At 41.7% G+C, this 15341-nt stretch overlaps 2 protein-coding genes across 2 annotated transcripts in view; both read left to right on the forward strand.

Annotated features, from left to right (window-relative positions):
- wwc1 (WW and C2 domain containing 1) overlaps positions 1 to 5464 on the forward strand; it is a 32571-nt gene extending 27107 nt beyond the window's left edge. The window contains exons 20-22 of the mRNA XM_061751201.1: positions 370 to 600; positions 712 to 830; positions 2145 to 5464. Of these exons, the coding sequence (XP_061607185.1) occupies positions 370 to 600; positions 712 to 830; positions 2145 to 2211 (417 nt within the window). The 3' untranslated portion in view covers positions 2212 to 5464. The remainder of the gene's footprint in view (positions 1 to 369; positions 601 to 711; positions 831 to 2144) is intronic.
- A 695-nt stretch (positions 5465 to 6159) lies between these two features.
- rars1 (arginyl-tRNA synthetase 1) lies at positions 6160 to 14051 on the forward strand. Its single transcript, XM_061751429.1, has 15 exons — positions 6160 to 6331; positions 7156 to 7290; positions 8645 to 8833; positions 8927 to 9035; positions 9166 to 9266; positions 9346 to 9467; positions 9694 to 9814; positions 9898 to 10027; positions 10314 to 10418; positions 10688 to 10866; positions 10943 to 11052; positions 11274 to 11379; positions 12035 to 12207; positions 12283 to 12530; positions 13832 to 14051. The coding sequence occupies exons 1-15, from the start codon at positions 6284 to 6286 to the stop codon at positions 13939 to 13941; spliced, it is 1986 nt and encodes a 661-aa protein (XP_061607413.1). The 5' UTR covers positions 6160 to 6283; the 3' UTR covers positions 13942 to 14051.
- The last annotated feature ends 1290 nt before the right edge of the window (positions 14052 to 15341 follow it).

Here is a 15341-nt window from a genome sequence, read left to right on the forward strand (position 1 = left end):
TGAAAACAAATTCAAAATTGTTTTTACTTAAAAGTTAAATAGCTGAATTTAACAAATGTACTGTACAAAATGTAAAAAACGTTCAAACCACTGTAACATTATGCACAGTTAGAACATTTAATTCAGTGATTCTTTCTCTTAAGAAACACAAATATACAGTATATTTGTAATACAATTTCTTCTACAACTTCTATGGCCATTTTTTTGATCAATTATGGTCCCTTGCCCTATAAAAGAGGATGGAGAACATCCTTAATGTTACTATTTAATCATTTAACCTTTATTTATCCAGGTAAGGCAATTGATATCAGATTCTCATTTGCAATGACAGCCTGACGAAGTTCTCAAAAACAAACTTGTGTCCTCCAGCCTCCCGTGCAGGTCAAAGGTCTGGATGGCCTGCTGCGCACCTCTCTGGACCTGGAGCTGGACCTGCAGGTGTCCCGCACCCGCCAGTCGCGTCTGGCTCAGGAGCTGCACGTGCTGCGCGAACTCCAGGCGCAGCTGGAGACAGCGCGGCAACAGGGCCGGCGCGAGCTGCCCGCCTGGGTCAGAGAAGACGAGCGCTTCCGTCTCCTCCTCAAGCACGCCGAGAAACAGGTGAGCGTTCACTATTGTGTAATGTTTCTGTACACCGACCTGAAATAAATGCTCAAACAGCTAGCCATACGCTCCGGGCCGACATGCTAACCTTGCGGTTGTGTGGCGCAGACTCACGAGGAGCAGCTGCAGGAGAAGCGGGTGGAGAAGATGATGAGGGCGGCGGCGAAAGACGTCCACAAGATCAGAGGACGCAGCCGCAAGGAGGTGCCCGAGGTGCAGACCTTCAGGTCAGAGGAACCGACTTATTTTGAGGGACGCCCGGTTCCTGTCTTGAGGAGGAAAGACAAATCATACTTGATGGTTTTTAGGCTGTGTCAAACGTAGCCTCACTTGTGTCTATGACATACATTATTGTAACATCAAATAATAACAATATGATAATAATATGATTCAACAATAATAATAACTATGATACATATAATTTCCGCAGTGTCATTACAACATTGCCATTCCCAAGTATTTAAAAGAACAAAACGTGTAGCGGTCCTGAAGGTTCATTTCCTCTTTGGTCCGGTGGACACGATGTCCACAACTTCCAAAAACAATTTGAAACAATTTGAAATGTGGACTCGTCGGACCACAGAACACTTTTCCACTTTGCATCAGTCCATCTTAGATGAGCTCGGGCCCAGAGAAGCCGGCGGCGTTTCTGGGTGTTGTTGATAAATGGCTTTTGCTTTGCATAGTAGAGTTTCAAGTTGCACTTACGGATGTAGCGCTGAATTGTTTTTACTGACATTGGTTTTCTGAAGTGTTCCTGAGCCCATGTGGTGATATCCTTTACACATTGATGTCGTTTTTTGATGCAGTGCCGCCTGAGGGATCGAAGGTCACGGGCATTCAATGTTGGTTTTCGGCCTTGCCGCTTACATGCAGTAATTTCTCCAGATTCTCTGAACCTTTTGATGATATCATGGACCGCAGATGATGAAATCCCTAAATTCCTTGCAATTGTACGTTGAGGAACATTGTCCTTCCTTAAACTTTTCGACTATTTTCTCACGTACTTGTTCACAAAGAGGTGAACCTCGCCCCATCTTTGCTTGTGAATGACTGAGCAATTCAGGGAAGCTCCTTTTCTACCCAATCATGGCACCTACCTGTTCCCAATTAGCCTGTTCACCTGTGGGATGTTCCAAACATGTGTTTGATGAGCATTCCTCAACTTTCTCAGTCTTTTTTGCCACCTGTCCCAGCTTTTTTGGAACGTGTTGCAGCCATAAAATTCGAAGTTAATGATTATTTGCTAAAAACAATCAAGTTGATCAGTTTGAACATTAAATATCTTGTCTTTGTAGTGCATTCAATTAAATACAGGTCGAACATGATTTGCAAATCATTGTATTCTGTTTTTATTTATGTTTAACACAACGTCCCAACTTCATTGGACTTGGGGTTGTAGTATAGTCCATGACGAGCGGGTAAAGCAAGCAGAGTGCACCTTCTTGCGCATTTAGTGGAACCAGTTGCCTATTTTGAAGTACAAATTGTCACCCCTGCTGCCATCTTATTGCCTTGTCTCGTGTGGTGTGCATTTCCAGAGAGAAGATGGCGTTCTTCACACGAACCAAGACCACCATTCCGGACCTGCCGGCCGACGACGTGTAGCCAAGCATTTCAAATCATCTCGACCCCTCCTCTGCGCCGCCTCGCACAAGTCAAGTCAAAACGGTTATATGAAGAATTTTACAGTATCGTAGACGCAAAACAAACATTACCGTCACCACTCAGCATTGTTAGCTTTTGTAAATATAGTGACAACACTGCTTGAGTTTTTCTTTTTTTTTTTTTTCCTGTTACTAACACGTCTTTAAAATCATTCCAGCACAAATGACAGCACAAATATAAAATCTAACAACAACGGTACTGAAACAACAAAAAATTATTAGAATCATAAGAACAATATGAAGAAAGTATGTTTTTTTAAAGATGTATTTTGTTTTAAAGCTCTTTAAATCCACTTTACCTGGAAAGCGACCCTTATGTTAAGAAAACCACAAGTCCCAGCATGCATTGCAGCGATTCATCAGAGACCCTTTCTTGACAGTCGATTATTTATCTCACAATATTGACAACCTTCATCTACATCAGCAATGCACAACATGTTAATTCTTAAGAGTCTTTGAAAAAAACAAGTTCTTTGTATCCTAGCGACAGCACTGATGGTTGTAATCATGTTTTTGTTTTTTTTACATTCTTTTCATTTTTAGTCGAAAACAAACATGCTCTCTCACTCAGGTAGGAAATTAGTTAGTTTGCACTTTAACAAATTGTTGTAAAAGTTGTAACGAGGAAAAAAACAATAATTGTCACGCTGGAATGATAATTGAAACAGAATTTTTTTTTTTACGACTGTGAACATCTCGATTGTATTTTTAAACCAGCAAGCACCAGCCAATGGGAGCACACCAGCATCTTGCTCTTCATTCTGATTGGCTGTTTGATTGAACTCGTGTTGTAACTGGATGAATTTATTCTTTTTAGCGTGCATAACTGGACTCTCTTCATGCTTAAAAAAACAAAACCAATAATAATCTCGTCTTCATTAATTTTTAGGGTTGCAAAGGGCTAGGAAATTTGTGGAAAGTTAGCGGTAAATTTTGATTGGAAGATAAGATTGGGAGTTGTGGAAATATTCCAACTTTGCGGTAATCGGCTGCGATTTAACTGTGAATTGAGAATCCAAAAAGTATCATATTCAAGTATATGAATGTAAACATTTTGTTTTGTCATAAGCTGACTTAATTGCTCCACTTTTGCTTTCACTTCACTCCACGTTTGATTGCAACTTAAAGCAAAAATAAATGAATAAAAATATCGACTTGAAATTTCCTGGAATTTTGCAACCCTAATTATTATTCATAATTAATACAATGTAAAAGCCAAGTGTCTCTAAGACAGTCTCCCGCTGCTGGACATTAGATGGTGGAACCTCCAATACTGTGATTCCCCTCCCGACCCATGAAAACGTAATGTAGCAAACACTTAACTAGCATTTAATTGGGAAAATAAGGTTGTCATTAAACTATAATAAAGTAAAACCACTTGCTCTTTGACAGGGCGGGAACAGGAAGGTGTTGGTGAAGCAATGCTATCACTTTGTGGTGCTTTAGAAGTATTGCTGGAATGTTTCTTTCATTTAGCGTCCATTAGCATCCGTTTGGGAAAATACTTTATTTTCAATTAACTATTGCTCACATTGTACTGAGCAGCAAGACCCTTTCCTGTCTCACTAAAATTCCATTTCGCATTTTGGGGTGTTCTGCTGTATTTCACTGAGGGTTACAAACATGGCTGCACTCCAACTGTTTTTGGTTTTTTTTAATAAAAAAAAAAACAAAACAAAAAGATTGCATCTTCTTAGCATTGGTTCCAGTTGCGTTCGACGTCATTCCAGATGTGTCCATTTGTTTTTTGTTTTTTTTTCATAAACTTGTGTGTATTTGAGAGAGAGGAAGTTCACTTTTTTTTTTTTTTTTTTTTTTTTTTTTTTTTTTTTTTTTTTTTAAATGACCTTGATCTTTAAGAACCGGAACCATTCTAATTTGGATCAACACTAACCTTGTGAACCCCCACAAGGGTTCCCCTACTTCCCTGAAAATGCATTCATCCATTTTGTCCCGCATCAAGTCGCTCCCTTGATATCCTGAATTTTGTATACACTATACGTATGTCCACGATAAAAAGGCTACACATGCCTGTACTAATGCCAGGTTTTTTTGTGGTATTCAAAAATGGGACCATGATAAAACGTTTTAAAACACAACACTGCTCATGACTGAAAGAACACCTACAGTGCAGCGTGGTGGCGGCATCATGCTTTGGGGCCGTATTTCTTCTGTTGGAACAAAGGCTTGAAACAAGGTGGAGGGAATTATGAACAGTTCCAAATACCAGTCAGTGTTAGCACAAAACCTTCAAGCTTCTGCGAGAAAGTTTAAAAAAAAAAAAAAATCTAGGGAATGCCTACGAGACCGGCTGTAATTTATTTGGGGTTAATCAGAGGCACTTTGAATAGTGGCAGTTTTGTGCTGGCTCCCATGAGTTTGAACGTGATTGGGTCCTTCCGTGCACAAGCTCTCACCCAGTTACAAGAGGGTGTGCACACTTGTGCAATCACATCATCTCAGTTTTATTATTTTTACTTCCCTTCAAAGATTCTTTCAATTGAGATGAACAGGATAATAGGTCACGTTACTAGTGGAAAAAGATTTGAAATGATTCATCTTGGTCTTATTTAAAAACATTTTTTTTAACAGAAACCTGGCATTTGGACAGGGATGTGAAGACTTCTGTCAAACTCACGAGTGATGAGAGAGAATTTTTGAGTGTTTTGAAAAATCCAAAAGCTGGAAGGTTTATTTTATTTTATTTTTTTTCCTCAATATGAACACTTTGATCGTTTGTCAAGAGAATCTCATCGTCATCGACTCAATGTATATGTGTTATACATGCGGATGAAGGAATGTAGTTTTTACCACACACGAATGTTAAGAGAAAAACATGCTGTTAATATTTTTGTTTTGTTACGTAGTAAAGAGTTTTCCGCCTCACTGAATCTGTTTGCGTTAAGATGATGAGGGTGAGTATGTGTGTGAGTGTGTTTGTGCGTGTGAGGAGGAAACAACCAGCATGTATTTATTGCACTTTTGTGATTTGGGTGTGCTTTCCCTGTTTCCCTCCCCCCCCCCCCCCCCCTTTTTTTTTTCATCACGAGTCCCGAAAAGCTGTGAATTAAATTCTAAGACACTGTACCAGAGTTGTAAATATTTCACCAGCACAAAAAAAAAAAAAAAAAAACAATAACAAAAATACACACTATGTTTTGTAGTTTCACAACAAATAAAATGTTATCTTTTTGTTTTGTGGTCTGGTTGTTATTTTTTTCAATCAACGGAACTATTCGTTTTAATATAACATTTTAAGTATTTTTTTTACACACATTTTCTATGTATTTAGAATATGTGCCTGGTTTGAAAATATATTTGACGTAAGCTTTGTATTTATACTTTTATATTATGAAGTTTACCTTTCAGCTGAAGATTTTTGCATAGACTTGAAATTAAAATGTATTTAATGTATTTAATGTATTTTATATTATTATAAATGATTACAAAATGTAATCTTATAAATGATATATACTATTAATAATGATTATAACTTTAGTATATATAAGGAAATATATGTTTATATGTATTGCATTTACATTTTATTTCAGCGATGTTTAATTTTTTTATCCCACGTGCCATGCATCATAAATTATAGTTGTTTTTTGTTTTGTTTTTTGTTTTTAAATATATTGACACTTTTCTATATTGGCTTAACAATGATTTCAGCTGTATTTTTACCTGAGCAATGTGCTTTGAATTTAAATTGATATATTGACTATATTTACTCTTTATTATTAGATGTATTATTTTTTTAATGACATTTTTTAAATTGATTCCGGAAAATGGATGGATGGATGTTTTGACCCGCAAGTGTGCAATTCTACGCCTATGCAGCAGGTGGCGACAAATCAATTAAGCGCCTTGGATCTTGGAACAAACAAGACGTTTGCCCTCACCTTCCCGGAAGTGAAGCTGAAAAAGTTGTCAACTCTTTCATCAGCCACGCGGCTAAACTGTACTCTCTGGTTCCACGTACTCGCTGAGTTCCTCCACATCCAGGGTGGTTCGGAATGGACGGAGACCGTGTGACCGAGTACACGACGCGGCTGCAGAAGCAGGTGAGCCCCCGCTGGGACGGAGGTAGCCAAGTCAAAGCTCATACCGGCTCAACGTGTCCATGAATGACAGCCAGGTAGCTCGAAGCAGATTTGACCGAAACAAACATATTGCTTTCTAAAATCCTATAAGGAATATGTTATTAGGCATGCGAGTCAACATATGGGATATGATTTTGCACCTCTCAAATTCGGCGTTCATATTTTAGTAAAGAGTTTCTTGATTTAATGAGAAAATAAGTATATTGCGGTTGGTTTGGCAGTCGCTTCATCCCGCCGCGTCGCAATTTGTAACGGCACGCTCACCAAATTTCTCATTTATTTCTAAGCTTAAACTTTGTACTTGGCATCAAATTCCTCCGCCGAATTGTCCACACAGCTATATTATACACATTAATATTAAGTGTTCCTCTGTAAGTGGTGTAACTGTGGCTACTGTCGCGGGCCTTCTTAAATGACACTTTATTTGAACGAAGTCTTGTTGAGCTCTGTCTTGATTTCAAATGAATTTAGTGCCATCTAGCAGTCAAAACTATGAAATACAAACTGTTATTTACTTCATGTATACAGTACTGTATGGCTGTGTCAACATTTCCATTTGAAGGCGTTTTTATTGCCAAATACGTCACCTCTGTGCTATTTTAATTGCTTGTCACTGACACAATTTGACTTTTGTTTTCAATCTGATACACTTTGATTTGTTCTTCGCCTCAATAAAACGGATTAAAATGTCCTTTATGATCGTGTAACTTCCTGGCGACGCCTTAATAAACAGTTCATTTATGGTTCCCATGCCGTGATTACGTGATTGCAATGTTTTGTTCCAGGAGTGCGAGATCCAAAGTCTCTCCGCTGAACTTGAGGTTCTGAAGAATCCGCAGAGGTTGAATCCATCTTGTCGTCTGGATGACCTGCGAGAGGAGAACAGCAGGCTGCAGTATCGCCTCAACATCCTCAAGAGGGTGAGGGGACGCTTGGAAAACTCCCAAAAGATGTTAGATATTTTTTATTGTTTAAAATGCATTCAGTATCAAGTATTTAGTCAGTCACATCAATTTATAAATGATATTTGACAAATTAAACAAAATGTTTGTAGTTTTTCAAAACTGTTTGTTACATAAAATGGAAAAATTGTTAAATCGGTGTATTCATTTAATATAATTTATTTACAAAAGTAGAAAAAAAAATTATATTTTGTTTCAATCAAAGTTACATAAGTTACAAATGTGTATCCATTTGAAAAGAAAAAATTGTTGGCAGTTATTAATACAATGTCTAATAATTTTGTATATTGTTTTGCAGTCCCTTGCTGCAAATAGCGAAAGTCCGGAAGTAATTGATACACCCCAAAAAGGTTTATAATTGCCTATTGATGCCACAAGATGCTGGCATGCGTCCTCAACTCACTTCACCTTAGTTCCCTGACATCAAGATGCCACAAGATGGCGCCAAAGTAATACTTTTTTATTTTTAGAAAATAATGGAGGCTAGGTTAAAAAAACAGTGAATCGCAACTACTCAGGGACCACTGTACATAAATGCCAATAAGTTCATTTAAAACTAAATGTGCTTTTATGAAATAAAATAAAGATTGAATTAAAATGTTTTGTATAAAATTAAATTAGTTAAATGTAATATGTAATGGCGGCACGGTGGCCGACTGGTTAGAGCGTCAGCCTCACAGTTCTGAGGTGCGGGGTTCAATCCCCGTCCCCGCCTGTGTGGAGTTTGCATGTTCTCCCCGTGCCTGCGTGGGTTTTCTCCGGGCACTCCGGTTTCCTCCCACATCCCAAAAAACATGCATTAATTGGAGACTCTAAATTGCCCGTAGGCATGACTGTGAGTGCGAATGGTTGTTAGTTTCTATGTGCCCTACGATTGGCTGGCAACCAGTTCAGGGTGTACCCCGCCTCCTGCCCGATGACAGCTGGGATAGGCTCCAGCACGCCCGCGACCCTAGTGAGGAGAAGCGGCTCAGAAAATGGATGGATGGGTAATATGTAATGTTTTCATAAACATTTACTAAACAAAACGATAAGAAAATGTAATAATAAAATACGTGTATCAAATATAAATTTATTACATTTAATGCATATTAGTCAAATCTGTAGTTATTCTATTAAATTAATAATATTTAATACATGTTGTAGGTTTGTATTAAATTAAAATGCAGTTGACAATCATTACAGCTGAGTAGCGAAACTACAAAGACGTGCGCATTAAAAAAATACAATAAGAAAGAAAATCCCTTAGTTGATTAATAAAAAAATCAAAATAATCGAACATTAACGAGGCTGTCGCTGCACGTGTCCGTAGAGTCTGCAGGAGGACGCTCCCCACTGCGGGACCGCCATGATGAACATCAACCAGCGGCTGCAGGACATTTTCGGCCAGGCCATCCGAGCCTCCTGCCCCGAGCTGGACAGCCCGCCGCTCTCCGTCACGCCCAACCAGCAGGCCAAGTTTGGAGACTACCAGTGCAACAGCGCCATGGCCATGGCACAGGTAGCGGGGAATCATTAGCCTTTTAGAACACTTTCAGCAACTAGTGTTAGTTTAGCATACGTGACTTGAATTTGAGTTTCTCTCCGTTGGCAGATGTTGAAGGCAAAAGGCATGAAAGTCAACCCGAGGGACATCGCCGAGAAGATCATTCAGAACATTCCGGAAAACGAACTCTTCCAGAAGACGGAAATCGCAGGACCAGGTATGAAAGTCATCCCGAGCGGCTCACGCGCATTTTCTTTTCGTTTCATTTTTTTCCAACTGCATTCCAAACATTCGTCAGACTCCCGTTGACACGAACGGAAAATGTAACCTCTCGCTTGCTTGTCCAGGCTTCATCAACATCCACCTGAAGCGATCGTTTGTGTCCAGGCTCTTGAGCAACCTTCTGGTCAACGGCGTGCAGCCGCCTCCGCTCGCCTCCAGGAAGAGGGTAGCTACACCCTCCAACCCACCACCACCACCAGTACCTCCGCCACCTTTAAATCCTACCCTGTGTGTGTGTTGTTTAGGTGGTGGTGGACTTTTCGTCGCCCAACATCGCCAAGGAGATGCACGTGGGCCACCTGCGCTCCACCATCATCGGCGAGAGCATGTCTCGACTGTTTGAGTTCTTGGGCTACGACGTGCTCAGGTGGGTGCAAGTGGTACCGTGGTTTTTACATATAATGCAGAAGAACCTCAAAAGTCCAATCCGGAAATCCCGTTACAATTTGGATTCTATCCCGGTAAGTGGGGTACTTTTACTCTGGAACGAGAACATGGACTTTGCAGGTTCCTCTGTGTTAGTATTGCAGTTACTGGAATTAGCATATTCAATATAAGCGATTTCCTGATGATGTTTGTTGGCTTCTCCTCAGGCTGAACCACGTCGGCGACTGGGGCACACAGTTCGGCATGCTCATCGCACACCTGCAGGATAAATTCCCGAACTACCTGACAGTGTCGCCCCCCATCGGAGACCTGCAGGCCTTCTACAAAGTTGGTCTTCCATTAAAAAAAATAAATACAAAATAAATAAAAATCTCAGCCAGACCCGAATAATCGGCCATCTTCTCCTCCAGGAGTCCAAGAAGCGTTTCGACGAGGACGAGGACTTCAAGAAGCGAGCGTATCAGTGCGTGGTCCGGTTGCAGAGTAAAGAACCCGACTTCATCAAAGCTTGGAAGCTCATCTGTGACGTCTCCAGGAAAGGTGACGCTTTAATTCTTATCGTCTTAACCACGGAAGGTCAGAATAAGCGATCGGTCACAGTGGGACCTTGACTTCCAAGTGCCCCAACTTACAAGTTAGTCCTGTCACGAATGTTCGCGTAGTCAGTGATCCCCCATTACACACGGAAAACTGCGCTTATTAATATTAATTCCAAAATGAATTGAAGACTCTCAATGTGGTTTGAATGCGAGCGCGAACGGGCATTTGTCTGTCTGCTGGCCATCAGTCCAGGGTGGACGCCGCTAACGTTGGCGGTGCCTTTCAGAGTTCCAGAAGGTTTACGACTGCCTGGACGTGAACATCATCGAGCGGGGGGAGTCCTTCTACCAGGACATGATGATGCAGGTGGTGAAGGAGTTTGACGAGAAAGGTGAGAAGCGGGTTTTTAATTGGGCACAGTTGGTCAAAGTCTTGGGGTCTGCTTTCCAGGGGGCTCCCCTAAACTCAATATTCCATCCATATCACTGGTGAGTTTTCAGGCACTTGAAGTAAAATAACAAAAGAAAAAAAACTCTGTGCTGTTTGCAGTGGTGCAAGTTGGCCACTAGGGAGCAATGTTTCCGCATTCATTTCTGGACTTATTTTTTCTCACTTGTCTCTCCCAGTCTTCTGAATATTTCCGCCTCTCAATGCCACCAGGCCTGACGGAGCTGGACGAGGGCCGCAAGATCGTCTTCGCCCCGGGTCAGTCCATCCCGCTCACCGTCGTCAAGTCGGACGGCGGCTACACGTACGACACGTCGGACCTGGCCGCCGTGCGCCAGCGCATTTTTGACGAAAAGGCTGACCTCATCATCTATGTGACGGACAGCGGGCAGGTGGGATCACCAAGCAATGATACAAATTTACAAAAGAAAAAAGATCCATGTTTTTTAAAAAAAGTTATTATTTCAGGGTACACACTTCCAGCTGGTGTTCGCCGCCGCCAAGATGATCGGATGGTACGACCCCCAGGTGACCAGGATAGAGCACGCCGGATTTGGAGTGGTGCTGGGAGAAGACAAGTAAGAGAGAACTGTTCTCTGTAGAGTGGATGGAGAATTCGGTTCCAGCATGCTAACAGTACACACTGTTCATGTGCCAAAAATTAAAAGGTGATGTGAATAACTGGTCGTGATAGCTGTCCTGCTCCAATCAAGCATCCAGACAGGACAGTTGTGGCTAAGCTGAGCGAGGAGGTTCGTTTTGATGGCTAACCTGCATTTGTGTGCGCGTCCCCTCCCAGGAAGAAGTTTAAGACTCGCTCTGGGGACACTGTGAGGTTGATGGACCTGCTGGACGAGGGACTGAAGCGATCCATGGACAAACTTAAGGAGAAAGAGCGTGACAAGGTGTGAAAGGCTCCTTCCAGAGCCAAGGGAAAAAGCTGTAAAATCTAGGCTGTGTAAAAGCTTTGAATGGAGTGTGGTTCACTAGGAGGGTAAAGTAAGCGCCATCAGTTCGTCTGCTTCCTAACAACGTCAGTGTCTGCAGAGCGTTGGAGGCAGAAAGAGGTCGACAAATCCAAACGCTGTAAAAGGTGTGAATAGAGTGAGGTTCCCGAGGCTGGCGCAGTTAGCACATGAATTTGTGAAATGTTCTTAAAAAAAACAAAAGTGTCTTCAGAGGTTTTGCTACAAGTGTGGGCCTACTTAGAAAACAGGCGGAAAAACCTGGGCTGGGGGAAAAAATATAATAACAGTGAACGGAGTGAGGTTCCCCTGGCTGGTGAAGTTAGCGCATCAATTCATCTGCTTCCTAACAATGTTGGTGTGTTCAGAGCGTTACGAGTGTGAGAAAACAGGCAGAAAAATCCAAGCTGTGTGAGAAGGGTTAATGGAATGGAGTGAGGTTCCCCAGCCGGGCAAAGTTAGCTCATCAGTCTTTCAGCTTCTTTAGTTCTTTCCTGCCCCTTTCTGCTTGTTTAGTAAGTGTTCGGAGGACAGTTCAGATAATGTTCACAGCGCTTCATACTCTCAAACAACCGGCATTTGCCTTTCGTCGCAGGTTTTGACGCCGGAGGAGCTGACGAAGGCCCAGCGCTCTGTGGCGTTCGGCTGCATCAAATACGCCGACCTGTCGCACAACCGCATCAACGACTACGTCTTCTCCTTCGACAAGATGCTGGACGACCGCGGCAACACGGCGGCGTATCTCCTCTACGCCTTCACCCGCATCCGGTAAGCGCCCCGGCGTACGTCCGCCCCCATCGCAGCCGCCCGCCGGACCGCCCGCGTTCCCTCTCGCACCCTCAGCTCCATCGCCCGTCTGGCCAACGTGGACAAGGCGTCCTTGAGGAAGGCGGCCGAGACCACCGAGGTCCTCCTGGAGCACGACAAGGAGTGGAAGCTGGGCAAGTGCATCTTACGCTTCCCCGAGATCCTGCAGAAGATTCTGGACGACCTGCTGCTGCACACGCTGTGCGATTACCTCTACGAGCTGGCGACCACCTTCACAGAGTTCTACGACAGCTGCTACTGCGTGGAGAAGGACCGACACACGGGTAACAAGCGACCGCAACGGCGCACTCGTGCAACTGCTGTCTTACTCGGAAACTTTTGCAACGACTGTATGACATTTCCACACACTAGTAGGACAACTTTGGTATACTAGTCTTATAACTATACTGCGCACAGTTTAGCCTCAGTAGTAATTTGTAGTCGTCTGACTAGCACACCACAGTTGTCCTACTAGTGTGCAGAAATGTACTACTAGTTGCATGTAGTCACACACTGGTAGTGTGTAATTCCATACTACTAGCATATGGAAAGCAGTTTGCCCTTTTATTCAATATCCTTGATATCCAGCTTGAAGTCCTTGTAATAGTGCACTCTTTATCCGTGCTCGTAGGACAATTCAGCCCACTGGTAGAATGACTAGGGTGCACTAGTAGAACAACTGTCTCTTACTCGTAACCTTCAGTTTTTTCACTACCGCATGACATTTCTGCACACTAGTAGGAAAACTCCATGTTACTAGTGAGGCAAAATTGAGCACTAGTTGACATGTGCGCTACTAGTGGTACTCGTGAAGTGCTATATGTTAACTTGTAGAATTTTGTCACTAGTAGTAGGCAGTTGTCAACTCGTGCCCAGTTTTGCCTCACTAGTAACATGGAGTTGTCCTACTAGTATTATTAGTTATTCTACCATTGTCCAGAAATGTCCTACTAGTTGCATGTAGTTGCATGCATTAATAGCATATACTAGTAGCATATGGAAAGCCGTTTGAGCTTTTATTTTATATATTTTTCAACTTATGGTTCGACTAGTAGGACCAAAGCGGGACAAATACTAGGAAGAAACATTACTAGTGAGACAGTCATTCTACTAGTGCGCTGAATTGTCTTACTAGTGAGGACAAAGAGCATACTAGTACTTGGACCTTCAGCTAGTTACCAAGGGTATGGAATAAATGCTCAAACGGCTTTCCATACAACAGGGACAAAAAAATCAAATGCACAAATAGTAAATGAGAACACTCGCATGGCGCTGCTGTAGGCCACAACTCACGCACAGACGCTCACATGCAGACTAACACGACTAATCTTCTGGTTTCAAGGAAACTTGGCAGTAAATGTTGCGTCATCTTTGCTGGAGTGTTAGCACTTAGGGCTTAAAGCTGTTTAATTATGCTAATTCCCTATTAGCACCGCAGGGCTAATCAATATACTTGCAAACCCCCCGCGGGATTCTTATATTCGGGCCTGGTGCGAAGGAGCCTCTCATGTTTGGGGGGCCTCAAAGATGCCCCATTTAAAAAAAAAAAAAAATAAAATAAAATAAAAATCTTCTTTAATTGCAGGTGAGGTGGTGAAAGTGAATATGTGGCGAATGTTGCTCTGCGAAGCCACAGCAGCCGTCATGGCCAAAGGCTTCGACATCCTCGGCATCAACCCCGTGCAGAGGATGTGATGGCGTCGGCTGTACTTTTCCATTACCGCCACCCGATATGATCATGAACTCACCTTATCATCATGTTCATATTATTATTTTTTTAATTAAAAAGCTGATATGGAACACTCTGCTGGCCAGTAATCGATAATTTTTCTTCTTCCCCTTCTTCAACACTGGGTTTTGGTCAGAGATCAGTCTCAATGGGCACATTACCTTTGGCTCTGTTCAAAAACTACTGCAGTACTTAAATTACGTATGTACTTGAGCATTAGCAGCAATGGGTGGACTGTAATCTTAAAAAATATGAATGCGTTACCATTAGCATTGTAATATTAAAAAGCATTACAGTAAAGGCCCGTGCATTTGCAGAATCATCTATTTGCAAATTTTGCGGGCAGAAACTACCCCTTTGTTGTTCGAGGTAACCGTTTGTTCACGGTATTCCCCCCACCGCTAAATCTATTTTTACATAGACGTTAAATGTAATTGCACCTTCATAAATGTTTGAAAATAAGCAGTTCAAAATTATGTGAAACTATTTCACGTACAAGTTAAATATAACTGAACTGTACTTAAGAAATGTAGTGTACTGGATTGGAAAAAAAAAGTTGAAGTCACTGTGACATGATGAACATTTAATTCAGTGATTCTTTTGTAGTGGTACTCGTCGTGGCACACTTTTGAACATCACTGGCATAGCTTAAGTAGCTTGATTTTAAACGAAGGTTGTTGTAGACATTGGGAAGCTACACTTTCCTGGTGCTAAATGCTAATGTGCTAATATTAGACTTCGTGTCAGGAATATGTACGTCAATAAAAAATTACACTTCTGTGGTAACCTGCGGACAGCATAGCATTCATAGTTTGACTTTAATGGAAAGTTGTTAAATGAAACATTGGAAAGTTACACTTGCTTCTAGATGCTAACATGTTAATGTTAGCATAGCATTTTTTTTTCATGTTATGTGCTAAACTGCAAATAATGCTAACATACAAATGTAGACATATGTATTTTTTATTTATGTAGTTTTTTGTAAATACAAATTATACATATACTACGTATACTAGCATACATAGATGGGCTATTAAATGTTAATGGAGTCAGGGACTATATGCTGTCACGTTAGCATAGCCGCAGAACGTAAGTGTTAGCATAGCGTGACATTTTGGTCATGACGCATTCTACGACGAGGTTATTTGTGGCCAAATCCTAACCGAGGGACTAAAAAGTACAAAATGGAGCATGTGCGTCGAATGCTGGTGATGAATGCGCCAGGCCTTCAACGAGTTGGGTTAGAATATATTTTTTGGTTTTTTGCAGTAGTCCACTGTGTCACTTCAACCTGTGCTGTGCTCCACATGACAAAATATAAAGAAAATTCCAGTGAGCTTCAAATCAGCCCGCCTTCTTTCTTTCT

Source organism: Phyllopteryx taeniolatus, chromosome 17 (assembly GCF_024500385.1).
Source record: "Phyllopteryx taeniolatus isolate TA_2022b chromosome 17, UOR_Ptae_1.2, whole genome shotgun sequence".
Taxonomy (NCBI): domain Eukaryota; kingdom Metazoa; phylum Chordata; class Actinopteri; order Syngnathiformes; family Syngnathidae; genus Phyllopteryx; species Phyllopteryx taeniolatus.

What these genes read in the sequence shown, in the direction of transcription:
- rars1 (XM_061751429.1), top strand. Translation starts at nt 6,284, where the DNA reads ATGGACGGAGACCGTGTGACCGAGTACACGACGCGGCTGCAGAAGCAG. An exon ending in CGACGCGGCTGCAGAAGCAG is followed by an intron (nt 6,332 to 7,155) that starts GTGAGCCCCCGC and finishes GTTTTGTTCCAG; the next exon opens with GAGTGCGAGATCCAAAGTCT. An exon ending in GCGCCATGGCCATGGCACAG is followed by an intron (nt 8,834 to 8,926) that starts GTAGCGGGGAAT and finishes CTCCGTTGGCAG; the next exon opens with ATGTTGAAGGCAAAAGGCAT.